At 37.5% G+C, this 26,445-nt stretch overlaps 1 protein-coding gene across 1 annotated transcript in view; it reads left to right on the forward strand.

Moving 5' to 3' along the window:
• The window catches only part of PAWR (pro-apoptotic WT1 regulator), an 86,238-nt gene that overhangs the window by 20,349 nt on the left and 39,444 nt on the right, over positions 1-26,445 (forward strand). Inside the window, 1 exon segment of the mRNA XM_019473562.1 lies at positions 26,122-26,159. Within this exon segment, the coding sequence (XP_019329107.1) occupies positions 26,122-26,159 (38 nt within the window).

A 26,445-nucleotide genomic window follows, 5' to 3' on the forward strand; every position in this document is an offset into this window, starting at 1 on the left:
CAGCACTTACTGCTAGCTGGCTCAGAGAGACTGGAAACTGAGATCTGAAGCCTGAATTCTCTACATTGTAAGCTATCAGTTAATTATCTATTCCATTATGATGAGTGTAGACATCCCTACAGCTTTTTGTAAGCTGGTACAGCTTATTAGTTTAGGCTGAAGATTGTTGTTGTTCTGCTTTGAGATCCCACTTGGGTCGATCCAGGAGCACCATGATAGTGCTCGTGCACTGCTGAGCCTGTGGTTAATAAATCACTCTGACCTAACCTGGCTCCATCTAGAAGTACTTGGAAATGTGGGTATGCAAATGTGATGCAGTGGTGTTCAAGCTGGCTCTCAGACCTTTGGATGTCAGTGTTGCTTCCCGCTTCCAAGAGTGTTTAGTGGACTTGCCACTACATTGCATAAGCACAGCTATGTTTTTAAATCAGCGTAGATTTTGCATTGATTCGTGTGCCTGAGGTCTGTGTGCCACAGACCGTAGTTTTTAAGGAAGCAGCAATATTGCAAAGAATAGCTTTTGTACCACTTTGGCAGAATGGAATGATAAAGATATATCTGAAAGACAGAATGGAATGATAAAGATATATCTGAAAATGTGTTTCTGTCCCTTTAAAACATGCCTGTAAAAACCTTCTTTAAATTTGTTTGGTTTTTTTTAATTAAAAAAAAGTAGATTTACTAGAGTTATAGTAAATAACAAAAAAGGCTAAACTGAAGGATAAATTCAAGATGTGGCTATCCCTTAATAATGTTACAGAACTTTGACAAAGGTCACACATGTCCTGATATTTAAAAAAGGAGATGATGAGAAATGATAGCTAACTATAGACATAGTTCAGAAGAGACAGTTTTGTGGATTTTCTTCTCAGTTAGGACTACAGGTTGCGCTATCTATAGAGATTTGATGAGCATGATAAATAATAAGCAGCTCACTAAACAGAGGTATAAGAATGGGTTATTTATCTGAGTAATGTCATCCTCAGTTGTAATAGGTTTTATTAACATTTAGTAGCTTTTAGTTAGCTTGTTCAAGTGCCCAAGCTCACGTTTTCGGCTTCATTACTGCCATCATTAATCATGATACTTTATTTACCATAGTAAATAAAGTGAAGAAAAAGAAGATTAGAACAGATTAAATTCCCTTTGCTGCTAGAACATCAGAACTCTAGTCAATAACCGAACATGAAGAAAACTGGTGGGTTTTTTGGTAATGTTTCCTATATGATTTTTCTTTTGTGTCATCCATTGGTTTATTTTTGTCTTCATTTTCTTTTGCTCTTTTTTGTCTGTTGAATGCATGATGTATCCAGTGCTTATACTTGCATATGAGATTGCGTTTACAGAGCCTTCTGGGTTTCTTCATAATTCTGAGACTGAGATAAACTTTTTTGAAGAATCCTGGGCAAAAACAGGCTGGGTTGCAGTAAGCGTTAACTGCTTTAGATCTGCAATGACTAGATGACTGGATTCTCCCTTAATTTTCCAGAACGTTTCCAGAATGAGTATGTGACAGGCAAACCTTGTATTGGAAGAACAGAGGCGAGCACATGGCAAAGAGAAAGTGAAGTGGCAGAACTTGAGTGTAAGAAGGGAGAAAGAAAAGTGTGTCCCAGTCAAGTTGTGTATACAGTGTTTTTTAATTATAGGTTCTGAAATGGAAAGCATGTTACAGGCATTCTTAAAACACAGGTGACCAAAATTTTAGTTCATATAAATGTATATGAACCTAAGCTAAAATGTGAAAATTAGCTTGGTTATGTTTATATGAGCCACTATTTAAAATGTACAATTTAAAATGTACCTCTTTATTCCCCCATGAATTTGAGAAATAGAACTGGTAGTATTTACGTAATGAATAGTTTAGTGTAGTAATCTAAATGTGAAACAAAAACTAAAGAGACTTTTTCTTGATTGGTTTGCTACAGTCGTTGGTTCTGCATAGCAGGACTCTGGTTGAAGTTCGGAGGAACTGTATGAACCAGGATCTGTTGTTGGACTAGTATTTTGTCGATATCAAAAGTTACTGATTCGCAAAAGGGAAGTAGGACCTGTAAAATACTTTTTCACAGTTCTAAGTGGAATTTTTTCCATTATCATCTGCTTTTATCCAACTTTCAGAACTCAGATTTTTCTCTTTTGTGCAGGGATGGTTCTTCCACTTGGACGCTATTTATTAGGAAGCTGCGCTAATAAATCATGAATTAGTCCCCTAAAATATCACAGTATAGTGGGGGAGAGGGACTATTTTTTTTTTACCATTAGGATTTGTGTTTAAAGAAAAGCTTGAGAAAGAAATGAAAATATTTTTCATTTGTTTCTAAGTGCAGCTTAGATATTGCTGATATTAGTATTAAAATAATAAATTTAGAACATTAACATTACAAATATATGCTAAAAAAGCAGGTAGGTTTTAGTCATCAACACAAAAGTAGACAGAGACTAATATGAAATATGAGAGGATTATCTGACAGGGGAATCACGAAATGCATTTGCTGATTAGCCTTGCATTCGTAGGAAAGACTGCCATTTCTCCTCTTTAAATGAAAATCAGTACTCAAATGTCATACTGGGATCTTCTCGTTGATCAAAGCTCAAAATACCTGTTGGTTATTCCATTTCATTTGGATGATGCCGAAGGAAAGGCTAATTTTGCATCTGGACACGGCTATAGAAATTGCATAGAAGCAGGAGCTTGTGTGCCACCCTAAAGAGGTTGCCATCAAGGATGTTTATAACAGGATGTTTATGCTGCCTTATATCTGGAATTTAGCCTGGACCATACTTTTCTAGTTCTCTTCACGTGTATGAACTATTTGTAAGCCAGCATGCTATGAACTTCATAGATGACTGGGTGTAAGAAGTGAGCTTAGAGGGAATGGTACTGGCATGGGGAACGGAATATGCTGCACGGGATGTGCCAAGAGTGGACTGGGTGAGGTGGGAAGCAGCCTGTCCAGACAAAGAAGCTTAAAGAATTCAGTGGTAGGTCACAGATGTTTGTGCATGGAGATAGCCACCTGACTCTGAAATCAGCTCTGCATCTAGGCTTGGACCAAAATAAGCGCAGCTGGTTTCATTTGGAGGGCCTTGGCTTTGAATCAGCTACAGGTACAAGGAAGGGCATGTTTTCTGTGATAGGCAGTCCTTCCAAAGAAGACTTTAAATAATATGTTCTGTCTGCTCCTTTCTTTACATACAGAGGAAGCTTGTTTGAAAACAAAGTTTTTGCAGTTTACTTGGCTTGTAGTTACGGAAATCTGTACCTTAAAACATTTTGCTCTGAGAAAATTATGAATTTTCTAGTCAGTGTTTTCATGAGTTAGCAGGTGCTGGTAGAGGTTGATTTGAAAAGTGCAGTTGTAAGTGAAAGTGAAAATTTCTTGAAAACAAAAGAAAATTATTCACCTTATTTTTCACTTTTTACTTTTAAGTACTCGATTAAAATTTTAGGTGTCATACATCATGTTTGTAAGAGGACATTCCCTTAATCAGTTGTAGCTGCAGGTTTTGAGATTACTCTTGTTAAATAAAATGACATGTTCAGTCATGCCTTAACTGTATGACAAACAAAATGCCTGAAGCCGATAGAGATAACAGCAAATGGGGACTATCTCCTAGCAGAGAGACACTGGCTCATTAAACAATCATGTTCAACCCTGGTATTCCAGCCTTTTCTTTCTTCCCTCAGAATTCTGGCACTGCCAGATAATGGCAGTAGTATGCACTGGTAATTAAGAGGAGAAAGGATGTGAAGCCTATTTGACCAAACAAGTTCATTTGAGGTAAAAATATGTGATATCAGTACAAGAGAGTAACCCGTTTACAGTGCAGCTAGCAAGCTTCTAAAGTCCTTATTCTTTTTGTGTGTGTGTAATGAAGGAAAGTAGGAGGGTGGATAAAAAGCTAAATAATCTTTAAGGTTCAGTTTTAGAACTGATTTCTTAAAGGGGAAAGAAAGGGAACTGTATTTGAGTTTTCACTTGGCTTCATTTAGAGCAAGCAGATAGATACTCTTTTTTGTGGAAGTAGCTTGCTTTTTTATTTCTGACGTCTCCTAAGCTGATCGTCCATTTGTCTTAGTAATTTGTTTCTGACTAATTTTTTTTAATAGCCTGTTAGGTACTGTGTCTACTTCTGTAATCAATGTATGATTTATTGTTGTTCATTCTCTGCCATAGTATCCAATTTAATTAAATGAGACTGACTGTTTTCATTAGTATGATAGCCATTTAATTCTTAAATTCACCATGACTCTTGGGTGTATGCTTCTAGGGATTTATTTCTTATTTATTGCTTTAGATAGTCATTCTTAGTATGAGTTTGTAATGTTTATGCAAAACTGTGCTTGTAGGGGAATTTTTATTGAATTACCTTTTGCAGTTTTAATGGGTTGATTTTTTTAAAGACTGTGTGCTGGGAACTTTAAAATAAAACATCCTTTCAGACTGTGAATGCATATTGCATGCCTTGGACTTTTTTTTGTGTCTCCAGGTATGTCTGAGGTAGAGCAAAGGTCAAATGTTAACCATCTCCTCAAGTTACGTTTCAGATTAAGAAGACATGAATGTCAGGAATTTGCAGGATTGAGTTTAGTGAGGCCAGTAATGTCAAAGTATTAGTTGAAAATGTGAGGAGGGAGAGAAGGGAATGTGGCAAGGAGGAGGGGGGGTATTTTGGAGATATGTAAATACATTTCACCCAGAACAGGCAATGTGTTACAAGGGATCACAGAACTGGTAGTGTCGGGATGAAAAAGTGCGTGTGGATCTTGCTTTTAAAGTAAAAATCAGTTTATTAGTTGCGAAATTGTTTGGTGTTGAACTAAATAAACATTTGCTGTTGTTTGGTTTTTTTGTTGTTCTTATTTTTGCTCAAATGTTTTAACACCTTTGAAAGTCTGCAATATAAACAGGTGGAAGTGTAATCATGGATGTTTAGGTTTGGGTTTTTTTTTCTAATTGGGAAGCTTTTCAAGAATGTGCTTATTTTATGCTTAAATGCATTTGCTGCTTATAATTTTAATCAGTTTATAGATGAGTGCTTTTTACTTTCAAGACCAATCCTCTTCAAAAGATGGAACTGTCCTTGAAAGGTGGATTTTATTTCTAAGAGCTTTATAGAAAGCCATTTATCTCCAGAAGGCTTTTTTCATTGTTCAGAACAAAATCCTGTCCTCTAAATATTTCATCTATTGGTCAGAATGTTTTACGCACAGCAGTTGGATTGAATCCCTTGATTTTTAGGGAATATTGGACTTGAAGATAGCACTATGGCTGAGTCAGTTCTTGCTGAAATATGGCTAGATGTCTACTGCTGCCGTCAGCTGATTCAACAAGAACTTGTCAGGAATTCAGTCCACACAGTCATGTTACATTTAAACTTGCTTCTCTGTTGGAGTGACTTACGTTGTTGGTATGTCATCAGCAACAACACCAAAACCTGGACAAAAGATAACAAGAAGGAACAATTCCCACTCAACTCTTTTAAAGTATTTGGAAGGAGAACTACAAAGCAAAGTGGAGACTTTTAAAATTTTGATTTTTTTTTTTTTTTTTTTTTTAAGTTTTTGTTTTTTCTAAGAGCTTTATAGAAAGCCATTTATCTCCAGAAGGCTTTTTTCATTGTTCAGAACAAAATCCTGTCCTCTAAATATTTCATCTATTGGTCAGAATGTTTTACGCACAGCAGTTGGATTGAATCCCTTGATTTTTAGGGAATATTGGACTTGAAGATAGCACTATGGCTGAGTCAGTTCTTGCTGAAATATGGCTAGATGTCTACTGCTGCCGTCAGCTGATTCAACAAGAACTTGTCAGGAATTCAGTCCACACAGTCATGTTACATTTAAACTTGCTTCTCTGTTGGAGTGACTTACATTGTTGGTATGTCATCAGCAACAACACCAAAACCTGGACAAAAGATAACAAGAAGGAACAATTCCCACTCAACTCTTTTAAAGTATTTGGAAGGAGAACTACAAAGCAAAGTGGAGACTTTTAAAATTTTGATTTTTTTTTTTTTTTTTTTTTTAAGCTTTAGTTCATGCTACAAGATACTTAAATGTGCCTGTAATGAGGCAGGAGGAATTGTCATTGGCTGCTTATCCATTTCAGACATTTGGCAGCTGCCTGGTTAGTCCCCATAAAAAGTCCCTTGATAGTCATCCCTTGATAGTAAATAGCGAGGGGGAAAGGTGTTGTGAAGCTTACACACTGGAAATCACTGTGCTGTACCTGCTGGTAGAGTACTGTAACAGAAATGAGCATGTCGCTTCCAGATGTTAATGTCTGCTAGGAAGGTTAAGTGCAGTTTGTTTTGAGAACTGAATAAAATTGAAATACACTGAGCTGTGTGCATTTTTACCTGAGCTTAATTTGAAGGCAGCCTTAATTCCCAAGGCAGGCTTTACCAATTTTATTTTATGCTGCTATGATTTGACAAAGATGTTAATTATTTTTTGTCTTTGCTTCCTAATTTTGATAAAATATTTACTATCGGTTAATTTCTGGCATAGATCTGCCTTTGTCAGTACACCCACTGCTTACTGTAGTTATTGACTGCAGGTTTATTTGTTTTCATCAAACAGTCCTTTCCTGTCTAAGTGGGACATTTGGGAAGATCATCTTGAGAAGTTACTTTATAATGAAAATACAGTTGGCCTAATGTGCCTTGTTGTACACCAAATCATCGTGAAAAAAAGTTAGTTTAATGGTGGTAGGTACTTTTTAGACTTCAGTGAACAATATGTTTTGTAGACAAATCCAAATCCAGTTTTTGAAATTTTGTAGAGTTCATATTTATCTGCATCACCTTTCCTCAGAAGTCCTGCTTAGGAACCTAGGAAAGCAGCCTTTAAAAATCGGGGGGGGAAAATGGGTGTGAAATCATTATTACTGTAGGTTGTGCAATTATGGAGCTAGGTCTTATTCATGTGTACTAAAAAGACAATTGGGCTCATACATCCAGTATACCTTTTCAAATGGCCTTCATTGGACTTATTTCAGTGCCATGTGTCCTGGTTTCGGCTGGGATAGAGTTAATTTTCTTCCTAGTAGCTGGTAGAGTGCTAGTTATGAATAGTTAAAGGCTGCACCCATGTGTCCCTTGGCTTCTCACTAAGATCATGCAGCTGTATGCAAGGAATAGGATTTGTAGAGTATCTGTGTGAAAAGCATGCATATTGTCTCTTATCTTTAGAAGATGAGCAGGGTTGCCAGGTATATGGGTTGATGACTTCTTTCTTTATTGGGAAAGTAGTGGTAAAAGTAATCTTTCATGGTTGTTTTTCCTCTACAGCTTTTAACCCGTGAGTTCCATTTCTTCTTTTCCTTAAATCTGAGAAAGTTGCCGTGCTCAGTAGTAATAAAGCTCTTACAAATTCCATAATGGAAGGCCAAGAAAAGAAGAGAGCCAATTAATGTGCAAGTGAAGGAAAAGTAATGTAAGTGAATGCATCGCCAGAAAACAGCAGAAAATAATTAATGCAAAGGAGAGAGATTTCTGAGTTTGTCAACTTCGATCTGATTTCAGTGAACCATCAGATCACAAATCCATCGGATCACAAATCCATTGGAACCTGACCTTCATTGGATTTGGTGCATTCAGAACTCCTTGCTCAATATACAGTCTTTGTCATGTGGTATGCGATATGGGTTGTGACTTGACTGTATATATATATGTGTATATATATGTATGTAGCCAGTAGAGTAAGAGTTGGAACAGTAAAGCAGTAAAGAAACCTTTGGATAGGGCAGCTCACTTTTTGGAGGTGGGTAACTTATGAAGCAAATGTTACAGGAAGAAGTACACATCTATCCAGATAAAGTGTGTGCATTTTAAACAGTCCATCTTTCTCCATTCTCCTAATGCATAATAGCGTATCAGTTGGCTGTTTCAAAACCAGAAACTTTGGCTTTTAAAAGCTTTTCCTTTGCATATTTTAGGAGACCTTTTCTACGCTTTCTTCTTAACAAATGTATCTGATTACTTGTTTGCTTGGATTTTTTTGCCAAATTGTTTACTTCTGCATGTTTTTTTGGATGCATCTTTGGATTTGTGCCTGAATCCTTCTTTGCACAGAGCTTTGAATCACAGAACATTTTGCCTGAATCATCTTAGGAAGGAGGTCTTAATCTCGGCTCTTGCCCAAATGTAAGGAAAAATAAAAGCCAAGTGGACCCTGAGATTTCCAGTTTGGGGGGAAATGGGGGACAGGGCACAAAAAAGAAATCAGACAACCCTACTGGCTCTGTAAATGCATAGAAATGTTGGTTGAAGGGGGCCTTTGGAAGTCTCAGAGCAGTACTTCCAGCAGCCCTGGATCAGGTCAGCCATGGCTTTGTCTTGCTGAGGCTTGAAAACCTCTGAGGATGGGAGGTTCCACCGTCTCTTTGAGTAGCCTGACCCACTGAAATGTTGTTCCTAGTGTCCAGTGGATGCATTTTGTACCTTTTGGTATACCATCTGCTGCTTCTGAGAGGAGCCTGGCTCCATCATCTTTGTAATTAACCTTCAAATTATTCTAGGTTGCTATTAAATTGCTCCTTGACTTCCTCTTCAGTGGACTAAACAAGCCCTTCTTCCTGTGCTCTTGCTCTACAGACCCTCTCTAGTTTCTTTTCTTCCTGTTCACTTGGTTCACTCATTTCAGAAATAACTCTGATTTTGTACTTTAATTATGTTTTAATATGAGTAAGAGGAGTATGAGGCAATTTTTATTATTTTTGTTGGTTCTCCTTGCCCTGTTGTCGGTGAGCAGAAGCGTATCTGAGAAAAGTTTCTTTTTGTTGGTTCTCCTTGCTGGAGTTACCGGTCATCAGAAGCGTATCAGAGTGTGGTTTGGGGTTTTTTTTAAGGAAAAAGAAACAAAGAAAATTATGTTGAGGCACAGATAATACTTTCTCAGAAGCTAGTTAGTTAAAGTTTACATTTTCCTCAGATTCTTTTCTTTCCAGATGTTTCAGGGGCCTAGGGAGCGTAATTAATTCAACTGTTGCTTCCAATGATGGAATCAAGATGGATCCAGAAAGGATATGTCCAATAAAGTAATTCTAACTAGGAAATAGTTTTTTAGGTTGTTCCTCATTCTTTAAACTGAAGCATTTTAATTGCTAACAGAACCAAAAGTATTTCTAGTAACAAAAATAGTCAGTGTTTATTTGGATAGATATGTATTCACATATTTCCAGTATTTTAAAGAATTCTGCTATTGCTTGCAGCAGCCATCTAGGAGACTCGTCATCTTGGTGAATTATGGAATGCACATACAAATATATCTGTTCTCCAGTTATAGATCGCTGAGGTTTTAATTTGAATGTGCATTAAAATGCAAAACAGCATTAAATGTTTATTCTGACCAGTAGAAAAATAAAACTTTTCAAGTCCATCCCAATATCTCAGTTGTTCTTGTAGTGTTTGTTTTGATAAAAGTTATTTGCTGCCTTTGTGCTGATAAGAAAAAATACTTACTCCAGTATTTTAAGAAGAATATTTGTTCTTTCTTAAAACTTTTAAGAAATGTTTAGAGGTAGAATGGTCTGCATAGTGGTTTGTTTTTTTTTTTTTACAGGATGGTTTTGGAAGTTTTATGATGCTACTGTTTGTGAAGCATCACTTAGCTTGGTGTTTTCAAGAATGGTGTTTTATTTCCTTGGTTTCCTTTCAGAAAGCCAAATTCTAAATTATGTGTCCAAAGAAATTTTTTTATTTTTTTTTAAGCTTCCCTTAATGGACGATATGAATCCTCAAATATGTACTTTCTGGTGGTGAAGTTCTTTGTTCCTGGGTTGAAAATAAGGTTCATCCTTTGATTTTGATTTGACACTCTAGTCATGCTGATATTAAACTTGTACTTGGGCAATACAAAACTGAAATCTGCACTTGCTTTGTTAATCAGAATGGTGAACGGCTTTTTTGTGAATAAAGTGTTTGATCTAGTTGTGGATCCCAAAAGCAGTCTGGGGAAAGTTCTAAGTAATTTTGTCATCCTAATACTTGTCAACGTTCTATTTTTATTTATCAGTAAAGCATGTGCTAGGGAACAAGAGCTGGCTATTGAGATGCCTAAAAGTCTTTTTCTTTGACAGTTTGAGGGAGTTTCTCAAGGGGCATACTCAGGTTGGCTGTGTCTTCCAGTAGTGGATAAATGCGACATCCATAACGTAAAATTTGCAGATAGGATAAGGCTCAATAGTGTTCAATAATAACGTTAGAGTAGTCATAAAATCAATTTGATTTTATGGTCTCCTTCTCAAATACGGCTAAATAAGATGTTCTTCCCCGCCCTCAACTCTTTTTTTTCTTTCTTTATGACTCGTGTGTAAGAAAAGTTGTTTGATTTTTATTTATTTTTTTAAAACTGTTTTGCTGTTAAACTAAAGGTCATGTGAGAATCCCCAGGAATCGGCCATTTCCCAAGAATGTGACTCCTGAAAGATGGTCTGTTCTAACATACTGCTTCTGCAGCCATGATGTGCTGCACGTCAGACTAAATTAGAGCACAGCTTATTCATTCTCCCGCTACATCACAGGAGTTGGATTTTGAATACCGATTACTCTTTATTCTTCAGACTTCATTAATAGTTTCGGACCAGGAGTAAAGTTCTAGGTCACTGGCCCTTTCCCTGTTAGTGTTAATGGAGCCCTTTTTAAGTCTACTGGAATGTGAAGAATGAAGTTTTACTTCCTTTTTTGGGAACTCCTAATTTTTGCCAGTTGTATGATTACTTCAAGCTTCTGCATTGCTTTAAGCAATAAAAGAGTATTACTAATTTATTTACTATGAATAATTAGAATTTACAACACAAAGAAATGACACTTAAGCCTTACCCTTTCAGGAAACTAATTATCATGTGTATGAAGATTCACTAGAAGATGGGAACTGAACGCTGAGACTTGATTTAATTAGACTCTGTTTTAATTCTTTTTTATGTTAAGGCCTGTTTTTATTCTGATGCCCTACTGATAGTCTGAGGGGAAAAATCAGATTGAAGTGAACAAATAAATTATTTTAAGACAAGCGTGTCTCAAATCCTATTAAAAAAAATGAGGAATTGCATATGAAATTGAGATGTACAATTCCAGTCTTTAATGTAAAATTATCTTTTCGAATGTCAGTTTAAAAACAGCAGCTTCAACTTCAAATATTGTAGGATTTTACAAAGTTAGATTCCATAGTAGTTTTGAGAAGTACAAACAGGTTTAATTTGGTTTAGTATTGCAATAAGTATTTTTCACTTACTAAAAAACACCTCACATTATCTTATTAAAACGGACTTTGCATGTTGATGGTTGTGTTTTTCAAGGAAAAAGATCAGGAGGAATGAGTGTGTTCTCTTTTTTGTGTGTGTGTGACTGTATCCAAGTTACTATCCGTAACCCAGGTTTTGTTCTGCAGCAAACTGATTTAAATCCTCCTAGGAATGCACAATGTCCTTGCCAAAGGGTTTCACAGAGCAATTGAAAGCTGTGTTTCAAAATAGGCATTCTTTACAAATACTTCAATTAAAATTTTGTCTTTAAGAATAGACTATAATAGTGCCTGTGCTTTGTGGCAAATAGAGGTAAATGTTTAGTCTGCACTGTTGAATAACTAAAAGCTCAACATGGTTAGTTTTGCCAGTAGTGCAGCTCAGTGGAGGGTGGCATTTGAAGAAAACCACAAATTTTAAAGCACCATAGGAGTGTAATAAATAAAACAAACTGTTAGCTAGATTAAAAAGAAAAACAAAAAGTTACAATTCTTGTCTCTTTTTTTTTAAAGATTATAAATAAGTAATGTGTCAAAGCCCGTGTAGTCAGATAAATCCCCAATGTTTCCACACTTGGCTCCACACACAGATGGTTCAACCAGTGGCTTTCAGATCTTTCCTCTGGAAGTGCACAGCAGCATCTGTTACTGAGAACTGTGACCCCTACAGATTGGGTTGGACCTGTCCTGCTTCCAGCAGAAGCTGCATTCATTTGCCAGAGAGATTCTCAAGGGACTGACTGCTTTAGATTTGGGTTATGGTCTGCCATCAGCTATGATGGTGTTAGTATTGGGTTTTGTGCCTCTTGCTTGCCTTTCTCACTTGAGGTAGAGTTACTGATAGTGGGTGTGCTGTTAGCCCATTACAATGAAAAATAAGAGGTTTGTTTCAAACTGTTGGTTTGGATACTTTAAATTAATCCTTTCTGTTCAGAGATGTGGTAGCATGGCCATGGCCAAGTGCTACATTTCATTTGGAGGATCCCGTCTCACTTAAATGTGCCATTTTTTCCTCAAACAATTATTTGGTCATAATCTAAATCATGTTGTTTTTTCTTTCTGGTTAGATTGATGGTATTATGTTACATTAATGAGTGCTTGCCATTAGGAGTACATGTTCAAGAATTATTTCTCTTTTCTGCCTGGTGGAAACAGGAGTAAGTATTCATGTCAAAAGAGGATTTTCCAAGGAGTTAGTTCATTTCCAGTAAGGATAAACATTTGGAAATGAGCCTGTCCAGATAACTTGCACTCAAAGCAGTTGACCAAAGTAGTCTCTGGTCCAGTAATACTGATTTCTAAGAAACCTTGGAATACTGGACAAGTTTTCAGAGAATTTGAGTATAAAATTAGGATTATAATTAAAAAAAAAACAAATCCAGGAGCATAAATCTAGATCAGCAGATGCTAGCTGGAGAGATGTCAGTTCCAGGTAAATTAGTGGGAGATCTATTTTATTTAATTCTCTTGACTGAAGAACAGGCAGTGTAATTTACCAGATCTTTTTTTCCTAGGATTTTAACTGGATCTTTGAGACCTCCATCACAGAAGTCTATTGTAGTCTTCTTGTGAATAGCTTGTGTTAATAGGAAGGCAGAGGTTGTAAGAAAGGTAGTAATTTTGACTAAACAAGCAGGGAAGATGGATATGGATCACAGTTTCTTCAGTAGATACGACAGACTAGTAGTAATTTAAGTTAATACTATGGTGCAGACAACTGGATAAGGTCAAGACAGGAAAAACGTAATTTAAGAACTGATACTCTGCTTTAAAAAAAAAAAAAGTCTGTGCATTGAAATGACATAAGAGCAGTTGTCTTCAGGGAAACGCTCCAACCATCCCAGCATCCTTTCTTGGCAGGGATGAGTGGGAACGTGTTTGAGAGCAAAGCAGGTGTAGAACAATTTTTTTCTTCTTCTTTTTTTATACTGTTACCTTCTCAGATTAGAACAATATTATGCTTAGGGAGTTCTTGATGCGTGTGCCCATGTCTTCTGATGAAAAGCCAGAGTGCTGTAGTCCCGTACGTGCTGGATGGTGTGATAGCAGAATTGCCCTGCTTCTTACGCTTGCTTCTCCCAGTTTGCTGTGCAACTGCAGTTGGCTTATGTGGGATGTATGCATGAAGGAGAAATATGTTCTTAGTGCAATTTGTTATCCTTTGTTTTGTTATATCCTTGTTATTTGTTATGTGTATTGCCACTGAAACTTCTCCTGCAGAGAGTTTACTGTTATCCTAGAAAATAAGGCTGCAGGGGACCTTGAAGAATCGTCTAGTTTGTCATCTTGTCCCAACAGGATCCTTGTACCTGTGTTATCTGACATTGGTGTATTCTTTAAGATCTCCAGTGATGAAGATTGCTTTTCTAGGCCGACTGCTCTATGTCCCTTTTTTTGTGTGTGTGTGGCTTTTTGTTTGTTGGGTTTTTTGTGTAATGTATTTGTTGTTTTTGCAACAAAATCTTATTAGGTTCAATGAGATGCACAAGTGAATTAGTCTGCATCCTATTTGCAAGGTGATGTTCTGCTGTCACTGCCCCAATAAGTTGTTTATAATGTTAACTGGACTTTTGGGAGAAATCCTTTCTTGCAGCATTTCGTATCAGTGGTGAATGACTGTGAAAGCCTTTGTGGGTGTTTGATATGACAATGCATAGATGTACTTGGGTTTTCCTTCCTTCTCTACACATTTTAAAAAAAGTCTTCAAACACAAACTATAAATTGAAAAGCAGCTACAGAAGAGAGTCAGAGCCTTCTATTATCCCAATTCCAGTTAATAAGATACTCCATTATATATAAATAAAGATAGCCAAATGTAAATGTTTCACATTTTCGGATTCACAGCCATAAAAGATCCTAGGCCAGACTTTATTTCAGGCACAAACTACTACAGCTTAATTAACAATACCTTCTTTTTATCTTACTACAAATCCATGTCAGAAGTACAATTAAAAAAATCTTGGAACTGTAAATGGAGCTCTACTTGTTTTAAGAAAAAGGAGTTCCATTTTAAAAAATGTGGAAAATTTTACTTAAAGCAGTAATAAGAGAATACCAAAACCCTAGTACATAGGGAATAGTATATAGCTGTGTTATGATCTTTGTGGTCTTGTTTTCAGTGGATATTTCTTCCTGACATTACTTGCATATGTTAGCAGGAGAAATTACTAATGTGAGGAACGCTATGTATACAAGATATACATATTTTAATGACATTTTTGCATACCTGTGCCAAGAGAGAGGGTAATTCAATAACAAATTTCACAAGGAGTTAGGCCAGGTCTAGTGGTTCCTGTCCTTGTGCTGTCTCTTTCGTTGTGTGTGGACACCTGTTTTTATAATAGGAGAAGTGGCAGGTCTGAAAACAACATTTTTGGGTTTTGATGAATTCATTTACAGCGGGATCAGTTCCTGTACAGGTAAACATTGTGCCAGGACAGAAGAATGGGCAGTGCAGGTTCCAGGATGAGCAGAAGGTGAGACTGGGCTATCTGACCAGTCTGTAGGTATTTCTGAGTTCATGCTGTTTGTGGTGGAAGAGCCAGGTTAAGAAGTCCAGCTTGTCTCGCATCCTGCTCATTTATATTTATGTTGCAGTTTTCTTTCAGTTACAGTGGCCCAGCTGCATGTGGAGCCAAGCTGTAAGAAGGAACACGTTAATCCACTGTCCTTGACTCCTGATGGGCTTTTTTACCTTAGGAATCATAACATGGGGTTATGCTGTTACGTGGCATGGTGGTGAAACTTGCAGTGGTTGGATGGATGAGCTCTGCAGCTCTGTAGTAGTCCTCTTGTTGCTACTTAGAGTAATAGCAGCCATGCAGGGGAAAACTGTTTGTAGCCCATACTATCCGCAGGTTAAAGAAGTTACCTTGGCCACGTGTCAGAGCTCTGAAATCTGAATCAATAGTTTGCTTCCCCTTAAAAATAGAGGGTGTTTACTAATATTGGGGACACTATTTATATCTCAAAACAGTTAATGATGTTCCACATTAGTATGTGCTTTTAGATGAATACTTCAGTATTTCTGTGGTTTGAATTGCTGAGGTTTTAATTTTGTGAGGGTTTAACCTTTTCCATGTCCAGGCTGCTTTGGATCCTTGCTGTTACCTGACTTGTCTGTGCTGACCCTGGCACTCATCTGACCCTGTAGTTAGCTAGACCAAGGTGTACAAAAGACTATTCACTTTTTATAGAGGTAGCTTTCTGCATTACCCTGACGTGGCTTGCCAGTGTCAGGGGAGGTGATGCAGAGGGCTGGTAGATGCCCATGGGCAGGAGCGGGAAAGAGGGAGAGTTGGAGTATGGCTAAATGGACGCAGGCTAATTTAAGCTGTTGTGGAGCCTCAGCCCTCGTCCGTCATGTTGTTAAATTTGTTAGGAATCTTGGGGGAGGGAGAAGGCTTGGTTTTTTGGCTGGAAAAAGCAATTGCAGGGGGGCATGTGAAAATAAAAAATAGGAAGTAAAAATAAAATCAAAGCAATGCAGAGTTATTTCTGTGTCCAAATAAAGTTTGGCTCAACTTTAGGGTGAAGGTTCAGTTCTGATTCTATCTGCAGTAGTTTCCTTTCTTTAAATTGTGTAGTGCCCTCTTACAATTAGCTATAGATATGCAGAGAGACTTTTTATTTCCACATTGTTTTAATAGTGTTTGAGAGACTTTTGGATTCCTTACTCTTACAGATCTACAGACAGGAATCATGTGGCAGGGGAGGGGAAGGTTTTTAAATATTTATTGAACAAAAAGTTATATATAAAGCCTTCTGCTAATTTTTTTATCTTTTAGTGCAGGTGCTAAAAGGTTAATAGCTAGCCTATCACTTCTATTGTACCAAGAGGTATTTTTTCTAACCTAAAGCAATGTTAATTTCCATTTAAGGAAGAATGTCTGCAGGAGCCAGTGGTATTTACTAACTGCGCCTGTGAAAACATTCCTTTTCACCCTCAGATGCTCACTCAGCCTTCTGTTTTCCAAGTGACATTATTACAGGCTTTAGCTTGTAGTCTGAGAAATTAAAAGCACATTTTAATAACGTGAACAGCAGAATCCTCGGTCCTGACTCCTCCTTGGATACTTCCTCACTTGCGTTCCTCTGGCTTGGATTGGAGTGCAAGTGTAGCAATGGCTGGGGGATTTATTTTGGTGGTGGTGGGTGATTTTTGGTTTTGGTTGTTCCCCCAGAAAGTTTGTTTGTTTTTTTTTTTTCATTAAGATTCTTAAAAACAGATTCCCCCCCCTTGATTTAAAGTATCATTTGGCTGTGATAGGTTATTGCAGGAGATGAATTGAGCTCTGAATCCCATCTCCAGCGTTGCCAGCTCATGCTAATTCCTCTCCTTGTCCTCTTTGGTCAGAGTGAAAGGCTGTCGGGTTGGACACATGAATGGCTCAGGGCTGCTCCATGGTAACGGTGTGAATGCTCCTACCCTGCGGTACCTACAGGATATGTAAAATTGTTTACCTTTCTTTCACTGGGGGATGGTAAAGCTTGAATTACCTTGTGTTTACCACAGTTTGGTCTACAGAAAACAATGCATGTGAACAGTTACCATGGAGAAGACGATGCACGTTAATTTGTGTATCAGTCTTAACCTTAACCTCTTTTTACACTCAATAGAAAATGGGGGGGAGGGGTGTCGTGGCCATTTTATCCTGTGCCTCAGCAAGGGAGACCCTTGCCAGTGCAGTACCAAGCAATGCACGGGTCCGGAGCACAGAGCAGATCCATGTCAGCATGTAACAGTTTCCTGAGCATCTTTAATGGGTAGATTTCTGAGCACTTCAGCAAAGAGGACTGTACCCTTTATTCCTATTTTACAGTTGAGAAACGCATGTTATAGTTGATGTTTTGAATCAAGAAAACAAATGCCTTATGAGCTGAAATGTTAATAATTTGCTTGAGCTGTCTGGCCTGAAAAGGTAGATCTGTTGACATGCAAAGAACTTCTTGGTTGCTGAAGACCTGGCCAAGACTTACGCTATATTGTATGCAAGTAACTGTATAGCTAGAAACCCCCAAAACTGTGTCAGTCACTCAACAATTAAAAAAGCACTAATGGAAAATTGCATTTTTTGTACAAACTTTTTCTGCACTTGCAAATATAAGCTTTTATTTATCCAGCATTTTCCCTGCTTTATTTATTCCTGCTTTATTCTGGTTTGATTTGCTGTAGAAATACCATAGCTCTCTTACTCAATGAGTTACAGTAGTGCAAGGTTCCAGTGAGTGCAGTTGTTTTCAACCAACTGTATGATGTGACTCATTCCTCCCATTACGATCCTGTACTACCTTTCCTCACACCTAGATTGATTTGGTTTTGTGTCCATGCATGTTCTTCTCTGTTCTAAGGTCACCATATGCAAATGCTAGTGCTGTACTAAGGTACTTGAACCTGCTGGTACTGTTTTGTGGACTTAAAGCATGCACTTGAGTGGCGAAGTCTTGTCTATCTGCATGCTCCTATCCTGAAGTCCCAGTTTTCCTTATCTTCTGGGAGAGGAGTATGTCCAGCTCTGTCTCAGATCTGGTAATCAAAATGTGAATTTTGAGTGAGTGCTGCAGGAGAAATTAGGCAATCACTCTGACAGTGACAGAAAGACCTCAGAAAAGTATAATGTTTAGTTTTGCTTCTCAGACCGATTGAAACAGATGTATTCTTTACTTGCTTGCTTATTTTTGCTGCTGTAATCTCAGTTTACTTGTGTAGCTCCCTCTCACCAGGCATCAGCTGCGTGTTCTTTCTATGATCCTTTCCCACAGCTCTTTTTGTCTCCCACGCTTTCTCCTCCTCACTCGTAAGTCAATCCTATAGTTCCCTCAGTTCCTCACGGAGTCTTTGAATGGGAAGAGTCAAACACCTGCTGAGTTGGTTCAGGGCTGTATACAGCGCTGACTGCTCAGGTGGAAGGGTGACTGCCTGCTTTGTCTAGCCCTTGAATTACTGTGGCAGCTAATCTGCATCTTTCACTGTTGGCAAACTTGATTTAAAAAAAAACTAATTATGCAACTTTCATATCTTTACAGTATTAACCTATTATTAATATTATTTATTACTGTGTGGACACCCCACCCCACCCCTTCTGTCACTAGTGACTTCAAAAAAATACAGGGACAAAAGAACTGTGATTTCTGAGCACAGTTTCCATAAGAAGCAGGGGTACAAATGCTGGTGACAGAAGACTTTTATGTTGTTAGGACATGGGATTGCACTATGAGAACCTGGACTGGATTTCCATCAGGAGCCTTGGACCTTGATACGAGCATTTATACAAAAAAATTTGTTGGCGAGGCCCCTGAGGAAGAGGTCTTCCTTCCAAACGCAGAGCTAAAGGGTGATTGCAGAAGTCTAGGTTGGCCAACAGCTTCACAGCATTGTTGCTAGGATTAACTTGTAGGTATAAGGTGTTCTCCCAAGACATATTTACAATATTGACTGCAGCAGCAACTTTAAACTTTTTTGGTCTTCTCTAGGTATTGCCATCCTAGCAGGTTTCAGTACTACAGATGTGATTTGTTTGCCTGCGTGGCTTCGATCACTACTGTCTATTCTTGACATCAGTGCTGAGGGCTTAAAAAGTGGTTATTTATTGCCTTGAAAGTCAAATTCAACAGCTTTTATCCATATATGTGCCTATCCTGTTTAAGGTGCTCTTTCAGTACTTCCTCTCCCTTTCTGCCCCATGGCTGAGCGTAGAGTCCTCGTACCTGTCTGGTTAGAACAGCTATTTGTATTAGGACTCAAAAAGCTGGGAGAGCAGAAAACCTTGTTGATATTTTTATCAGCTTTTCTATGGGTTCAGGAGAATCTCCCAAATGAGAAATGCAGTACAACTCTCAAAAAAGCGCTGTGCCAAAGTTTTCTTTTTCCATTGGAATTGGTTCTGAGTCTATTGTCGTGGCTTGTCCGTGCTCACTTGGTTGTCAGCAGCCTCTTTGGCTTTGTTTAGTTTGACCAATCCCACACCCACTGTGTGTTAACACTGAATGAGATTAGGTTGGGTAGGGGAAAAAAAAAAGATAATTAGCCTGTTAATCAAGAGAGCAGAAATCTATGAAGGCACTGTACTGCATTTTTTTAAAAAAACATTTAAAATGCAACTTTATATTGAGACAATATAAATTGCTACAAACTGCATGCTTCAGAGGATAGGATAGTTAGAAATACAGTACACTGATTAACCTGTTTGATCTCCTTTCAGAACATTCCTCAAATACTGATCTCATCTTTATTTCTTTTTAGAAGTACCATAGATGTACTAGGGAAGAAAACAGGAATTAGATGCCCTCTATATTACAAGGTCCCATTAAAAGTGACCTGTTTTGAAAATAGTTTGCTAATCTTCTCCAAGATTTGTTTCTCTCCCTGTTCTTCTGGCTTTAAGGAGAAGGGTGCTCAATCTGTATGGTCTTTATCTACATGACAATACATCTTTCTCTCTTTTGGAGCATTGTTTCTATTTGCTTAGTTTTGGCAAGTACATGGCAATGGAAGTCAAAATGATGGTGGTTACAGGCATTTTAACTCCATTATCTAACTGTTCTTTGAGTGGCTTTTGTTCAGCCATTGTTCCTGGTGGGTAAACTGCTCCCATTTCAGATAGTTTACATGGCCTTTAATACCAATATCTCCCAGAATCCTATCTAATACAGGAGCACGCTTTATAGGAAAAATAGTGTAGGCGGGCATCAAGTCTGTAAACTATAGCTTGTTTCCTATACATCCAGGATGAGTTCTCTTTTCTGTTCTTGCAATCTGTGATGTTGTTTCCTAACATGTATGGCATGATGCAAACTGATTTCTTCTGTGAACAGTGCAAATATCCTCAACAATTCTCTCTTTTTCCTCCTGGCTGAAACAGGCAAACTTTGTTTTGCCAGGTTTCTTCTGCTCAGCCACTGGTTTGCGATCTTTGTATCAGGTAGGATGCATCATTTCAGAATGTTAATTAGGAGGCTAAGGAGATGGGTTTGGTGACTGACTCCACTTTGGATTCCCCCCTCCCCCCCCAGTTTGTGTGGGTTTTTTGGGAACATTGCTGTAACTTTAAGATTTGTATGTTTGATGTTATTAGTGATTTCTGTGTACAGAACGTAATCTTCATTAACCCTATACCAGATGTAAACCATCAGCAGAAGAGGGAAAAGATGTGTTGTCACTAGCAAAATTTGATTAGAGCATAGAGGTAAGAAGAGCAGTGTGCAAAATTTCAAAAAGGAAGGGGATGTTTAATTTCACTCTTCCAGTGTACAGAGCTGTGCTGTATCTGAAGTCTGGGCCCTGTAGTTCTGGAAGTCAGGTAGGCTGGAACTGCCTGTGGATTATACCACAGGCACATACCACAGCAAGAAGAGGATTTGGCAGCTTTTCTCCTAGCCCCTTTATTTGCTGTTGGTTTATGTTTTCTTTTAATGAGCAGGTACTTCTTTTGGATGAGTCGTTACTATATTTGTATAATAATTTCCCCAGGCATCAGCAGTTTGACTTCTTTGCATAAGGATCTTCAGCCAATTCTACTGTTAGGTACTTCTGTTCTTGGATGGTGATCAGCCTGAAAAGGGTCTAAGATGCTAACTTAAAGTGTAGTATTAAATAGTTTGGTGCTTAATTCTGATAGCTTGCCAATCCATACTTTTTTATTACATTTTTCTCTTTTCTAGAAGGATTTTAATAATGCTAGATAGCTTGTCTTTTGCAGTTTCTCTTGTATCCCTGGCATTTTACTCTGTGACTTTAATATTAATATCACATACTAAGTAGTTAAATTGAGCATTTCCACCAATCATTCTTGACAAGCCTTGTGATAAAGGATTTTTAGGTGATTAGTTTAAGTTAAACATTTGACTTTTGAACTCATTCTTGTGGTATGTTTGAAGACAGTGGTGGCCAAACAGTGTGTTTTGCTGAATAACAAACTGTAAACATAGCTGCTTTTTGTTATTATAATGGAGGGATAATTGACATTCTGGTGTTGATGTAGTTGATGTTTTACTTAAAGCTTTAAAAGAATTCAAAATACTTTGTTATTTTGCTCTAATACAGGCAAATACGTTGGGGTTTTTTTTCTCAGAAACATTTCTAAGTGGATTTTAAGACTGCAAATTGTATTTGCTCTGAAATATAATTGAATATACGAAGTAGGCACTTGTAAATTCTCATTATGGGTGAGAAAAGGATAGAGTTCAAACAAAATGTAAATGTGACTTGTAATCATGAATGCTATGAGTTCTGTAGAGCAAGATGTGCATCTCATTGATCTGTGATGTCTTTTTGGTTTGCTTTGTCGGCAGCAGCAGTGTGGTCAAGGATGAGCGCATCCTATGGCTGCAGTCAGCTGTGCTCTGGCCCACCTGCTGGTCACTGACCCATTGCTGCATTTGGGTCTCTTTTGATCTTGGATACCAAAGATTCCTGCCTTTATTCTTTTTCTGGGTTAAAAATCCATGCTTGTGATTGTACTAATTGTTGATACTGAACCACTCCATTTGGATATGTAGACTTTTACAAGTGCACAAAGATCATTCAGATAAGGTATTCGAATTCAGAATCCTTTTTTGGACTCTCTTAATGTGAGAATTAAGGTCAAGTATTCTTAAAAAAAAAAAAAAAACTTTTACTGCGTAGTCCATATCCAGAAAGCTGTTTGTAGGTTTTAGATAGTTCCTGTGAATAACGTTAGCTCTTTTCACCTATATAAGGATGTTTTTCAACATGTAAAGAAAAGCATTTAGGCAAGCTAAAGCTGATGAAAGGCTTGCATAGTGAAAAAGATGCAATTTTTCCAATTATACTGTTGTTCTAATAAAAGATTATATTACTGTAAACCCATTTTACTTAAATATTTTGGGCACTGTCTGGATATTGTAATAAAAGTGTGTTTAAAAAGTATGATTAAAAATAGTGTTTCTGAAGGGGAAAGGTAATACAATCTCAAATCATTGAGGTTTGGGATTTTTGATTGGTTTTGCTCTGTATTTTCAGAGGTGATAACAGAAAGGTTTGATACTGTGCAAAGCGGTAGGAAGACGGTATTTAACAGATACCAGAGCTGTGCATGGTAAAGTGAGGAAGCATTTGGTTCTCAGTGCTGCAGTAAGAAGAGTGATGATAAAGAAATGATGTGTAAAATAATTGTCTTTCATTTGCAGTTAACTTTTTCAGGGTTTTCTGAATGATCAGCTGAGGGAAAAATAATGTTGATTCCCAAAATGTACTTTGTTGTAGTTAATTGTCTAGTTACATTTTCTTCAGACCTAAAACTAAAAGTCTTATATCTTGGCTTGTATTTCTACTGTGGAAGTTTTTAGGAAATGTTTACATTTAATAGAAGCCTTTGCACTTTTCCAGCATCTTGATATGAAGCTGTGATAGCGCACTTTGAACTTTTAATGAACATGGAAAATGTCCTTGTGGTAAAATTGATTTAAAAAAAAAAAATTTTTAACTGTTCGAAGTCGTTTGGGGGCAATGGGAAGAAGCCTAGGTTTCCTCTCCTACATTGTTAGCATGGTTAAGAAGCTAAAAAAAAGTCAAGATAACTGATGGTGCTTGTGTTGCAGAGATTCTGTTTATTGCCCAATGTGAAGTTGAACACAGGGTTTTACAAAGAGTATGTATCTGCTTGCACGTCTTGCTGTACTGGTTAAATATGTTATTATCTCAAGTGCTCATCATTGTCAAAAAGCTGATGTAGCGCAACCATCCATGGAGTTCTGTGAAATCAATAGTTTGAATGGGCTTGCGTCTGGTTCAGGCAAAATTAACTGGGCTAACTAAAACTGCAGAAACTAACCTGACTGACCTTTCATGAAGTGAACTGGGAAGCTCTTAGATATGCGCTCTGCCAGCAGAACTGCAAGGCAAGAGCAAGTTGGTGCAGGAAGGGGGATGGGGATAGTGACATTTTGACTCGGCACCATTCCTTGTGGCGAGAGCAGCTTGTGTGCGCTCAGAAAGTGATCTTTTGCATGTAGGAATACCGCTTGTTTTCATAAAAAAGACAGTCCCTCCCCAATTTTTGTTTGTTCTTAGCAATGCACAAATGTTTATAGGAAGCAAACCAGTGAATCATTAGAAATGTTCTTTGTACAATGTTTCCTTAAACTGCAGGCTCGTGGTGTGCTGGAATGTGAGGATATCTTTGTGGCTGTTTCCTTCATCGGTCTGATTCTTTTGAAAGCATCTTACTCTGCTTGTATTTTCCATACTAGAGGTTTACAGAAAAATGTTTATACTACAGCTTCAAACATGTACTGAAATGCTAGAAAACCTAAAGAATTTCTGTGGATTCCTTATATTAAGATCAGATGTGGGAATGTCACATTGAATATCTGCTGTACAAAACTCAGATGATTTTAATGGAAAATAAGAATCTGAAATGGTATGTGCCTAGCAGCAAAATAAAAAAGCAGGGGGAAGGGAATGGATAGAGAGAATTATATAATGGACCAGAATTACACCTTGGTGGTTACAAGTCCATTTCTCTGCTGTGCTGACGGAGAAAACAATTACTGCATTTATGTCTTTTTCAATGACGTGAAACTAGTTTCTAAAGCGGAGTATTTGATAGCAGCCTGCAGTGCAAGCAGCACAGTAATCCATCTGATCAAAATGTCCTGTGGGCTGAGGCAGTTTGAGCTGCAGGGCAGTTTGAACAAAAGTTTTTAAAAGTGTGTAACAACACTTAGTACATTTTTAATTTTTCAATAATAATTAATCTGTCAACTGAAACTTGGCTTTCATTGATTTTTATTACTCTAAAAGCTAACCTAGAATATAAATAGCATTAAGATTAGCAATCTAACTGAAGTTGATGGAGAAGTGCATAAGCAGAATACTGAATGTAAAGTATTATTTTGCATAAGAAAGCTTATTTCATCGTGAGTCAAAACAAATGGAAGGCTAATGGTTATTGAAACAAAATTTATTAACTTTAGTAAAAAACAGTAAAATGTTAGAATTCCGTAGTTAATATCATGTTGACGTGTGCTCAGCAGGCATTTCATGGACATCATCTAAGTTAGTGTGTGGGTGTGTGCGTGTCTTTATGTTTGGAAGGGGAACCTAACCTTTGTGTTTGGGAAACCACAGACAGTCACTAGTAATCTGCTTTAGGGTAGGAAGGCGTTGGCAACCCTAGCCAAATTTGCCACATTGATTGCAAATGGTCAGGACCAACCTGTCCCTGACTCCTCTACCTCATCTGTAACAAGTAATAAAAACCCGCTGCTTCTGTGGTTCTCGCCACTCAAACTTGTGTTGGCCCCAGCTGGGTCGGGGCGTGCTCCAGTGAAGGGAACTGGAGCAAGCCCCAGTAGCTTTCAAAGCAGGTTGTATGCTCCAAATTAGGTTTACATAAACTGTCGCTAACTGTTCCATGCTTGGGAAGAAAGCCTTTAACTTTGGAAGTATGAATTATTTGGGGGGGGGGGGTTAATACCTTTTGATAGTATTGATTAGCAGTCTTTTGTGACCTTGGACCTTCCTGAGAAGAAGGGAAAGGGTGGGAATGGACATTGCTGGCAAATCCTAACTGAAAATGCTTAGGTTAAAATTTTGTGGCTGGAAATTTCATATCAGATTATGACATTTTGTTCCTGTCCAAAACTACTAAGAGAATAGTTAGTAGCAGGTGATCTTATATCAAAAGAGAGAAGAACATTCTTCCTCACAGATGTAATTGTATTCAGAGAAAAATATTTCTGTGGAATGCTGATGGTCTCTGGAAAGCTTATGAGAAGCATGTATCTGAAGGAGGAGAGAATTTGTGAAGAAAGGAGCACTTGTCTACTTAGTTGCTACAAAGACTTTTTTTTTTTTACCTGCAGTATTTTATTTTGAGCTTTATGCTTCTCCTTAAAGAATGTTGTTCCTTGAAAATGCAAAGCTTTTTTGAGGTGTGTGAAGATTACTGGTCTCTTCTGTCTCCAGTCGGTTTTCTCCTACGCTTATTAGAGGCTGCTCTTCCAAACTCATGTCAAACTCTCTTTCCTTTGAGTTTATCTGGGGTCTTCATTCTCTTACATGAACAACTTGGAGGCTGGAAGAACAATCCGAAAGTTTTCCTGTTTTTCTAACACAGTATCATTCTTCATCTGCATGACATTAGTCTTAATTTTTGAGACCTTCTGTGAGCCTCTTAGTTCTTTCTAAACAAGACTGGTTTTGTAAAAGCTTAAGATCACTCCATTTATTGTTGCAGTTGTGGCTCATTATTTCTTAATTTGTCACTTCAGAATGGATTATTAGGATAATGGGATAAATTAGGATACAGACTTAAGTTTATGTTAGCAAAATTTTTAAGCTTTACAGTTTATAAAAGGTAGAGGATGTTGATTTAAAGATCACCTCCTAGAATGTGCTGTGACTGTGTTTTCTAAACGCTCTGTTAAAAATGGACCTCATAGAACCAAATTAAATATTTTTTTATTTATAATTATTTTATTTGAAAAGACCACTTATTGAAAGTGTTTTTGAATGTATAATGATACAGCTGTAATAATCTTTCAGGTATGCCTTTTCTTAGTGATAGAAGTAGACAGGTCTACATCAGTTGCATTAAAATGTTGGTTAGAAGTAGATTGGTGAAATTGCATTAGGATTCTGCCATGAGTGCTACTGCAGAGAATTTAAATGGCCTTTATTCAGGTTCACTTACGTTCACTTTATTATGTTCACTTTTGGAAACATATACCTTTCTAGTTTGTCAGTTTTCTAGCACTTCTATCACCCCAGTGTTTGCTTTGGAGCAGCCAAAGTTAGTTTTTTATATTTTCAGTTAGTAAATCACACTGGTTTTCTTTTTAAAAAATACTATATTCCAGCATTCTCATTATATGCTTTTGACTACTTTTGGGTCTTTTGGATAAGGTGGTGTCAGGGATCATCAGTATCTAAGCCTCAGAACAGTGATTTTGGTTTTTGTGCATTAGAAACTTCCATTGAAGTTATTTGACATTCATCTTTGTTCTCTTGTAGCCCTGTTCTCTGTTTCTAAAGCTGTTGCACGTTCACCTAGCTTTTTTTGATACCCTAGAATGGTTAGTTCCCTGTGTTTTTGTAACTAGGTCTCACACACCTCTTGTTTTAATGCAGAGTGCTGGCAAACAGCTTGTGATGTTATGGTCAATTTTTTTGGAGCTTCATGTCTCTTCAAGTTGGTCTTCTAAACATGAGATTGTGTTTTTTTCTTGA

This window comes from Aptenodytes forsteri, unplaced genomic scaffold (assembly GCF_000699145.1).
Source record: "Aptenodytes forsteri isolate BGI_AS27 unplaced genomic scaffold, ASM69914v1 Scaffold71, whole genome shotgun sequence".
Lineage (NCBI taxonomy): Eukaryota > Metazoa > Chordata > Aves > Sphenisciformes > Spheniscidae > Aptenodytes > Aptenodytes forsteri.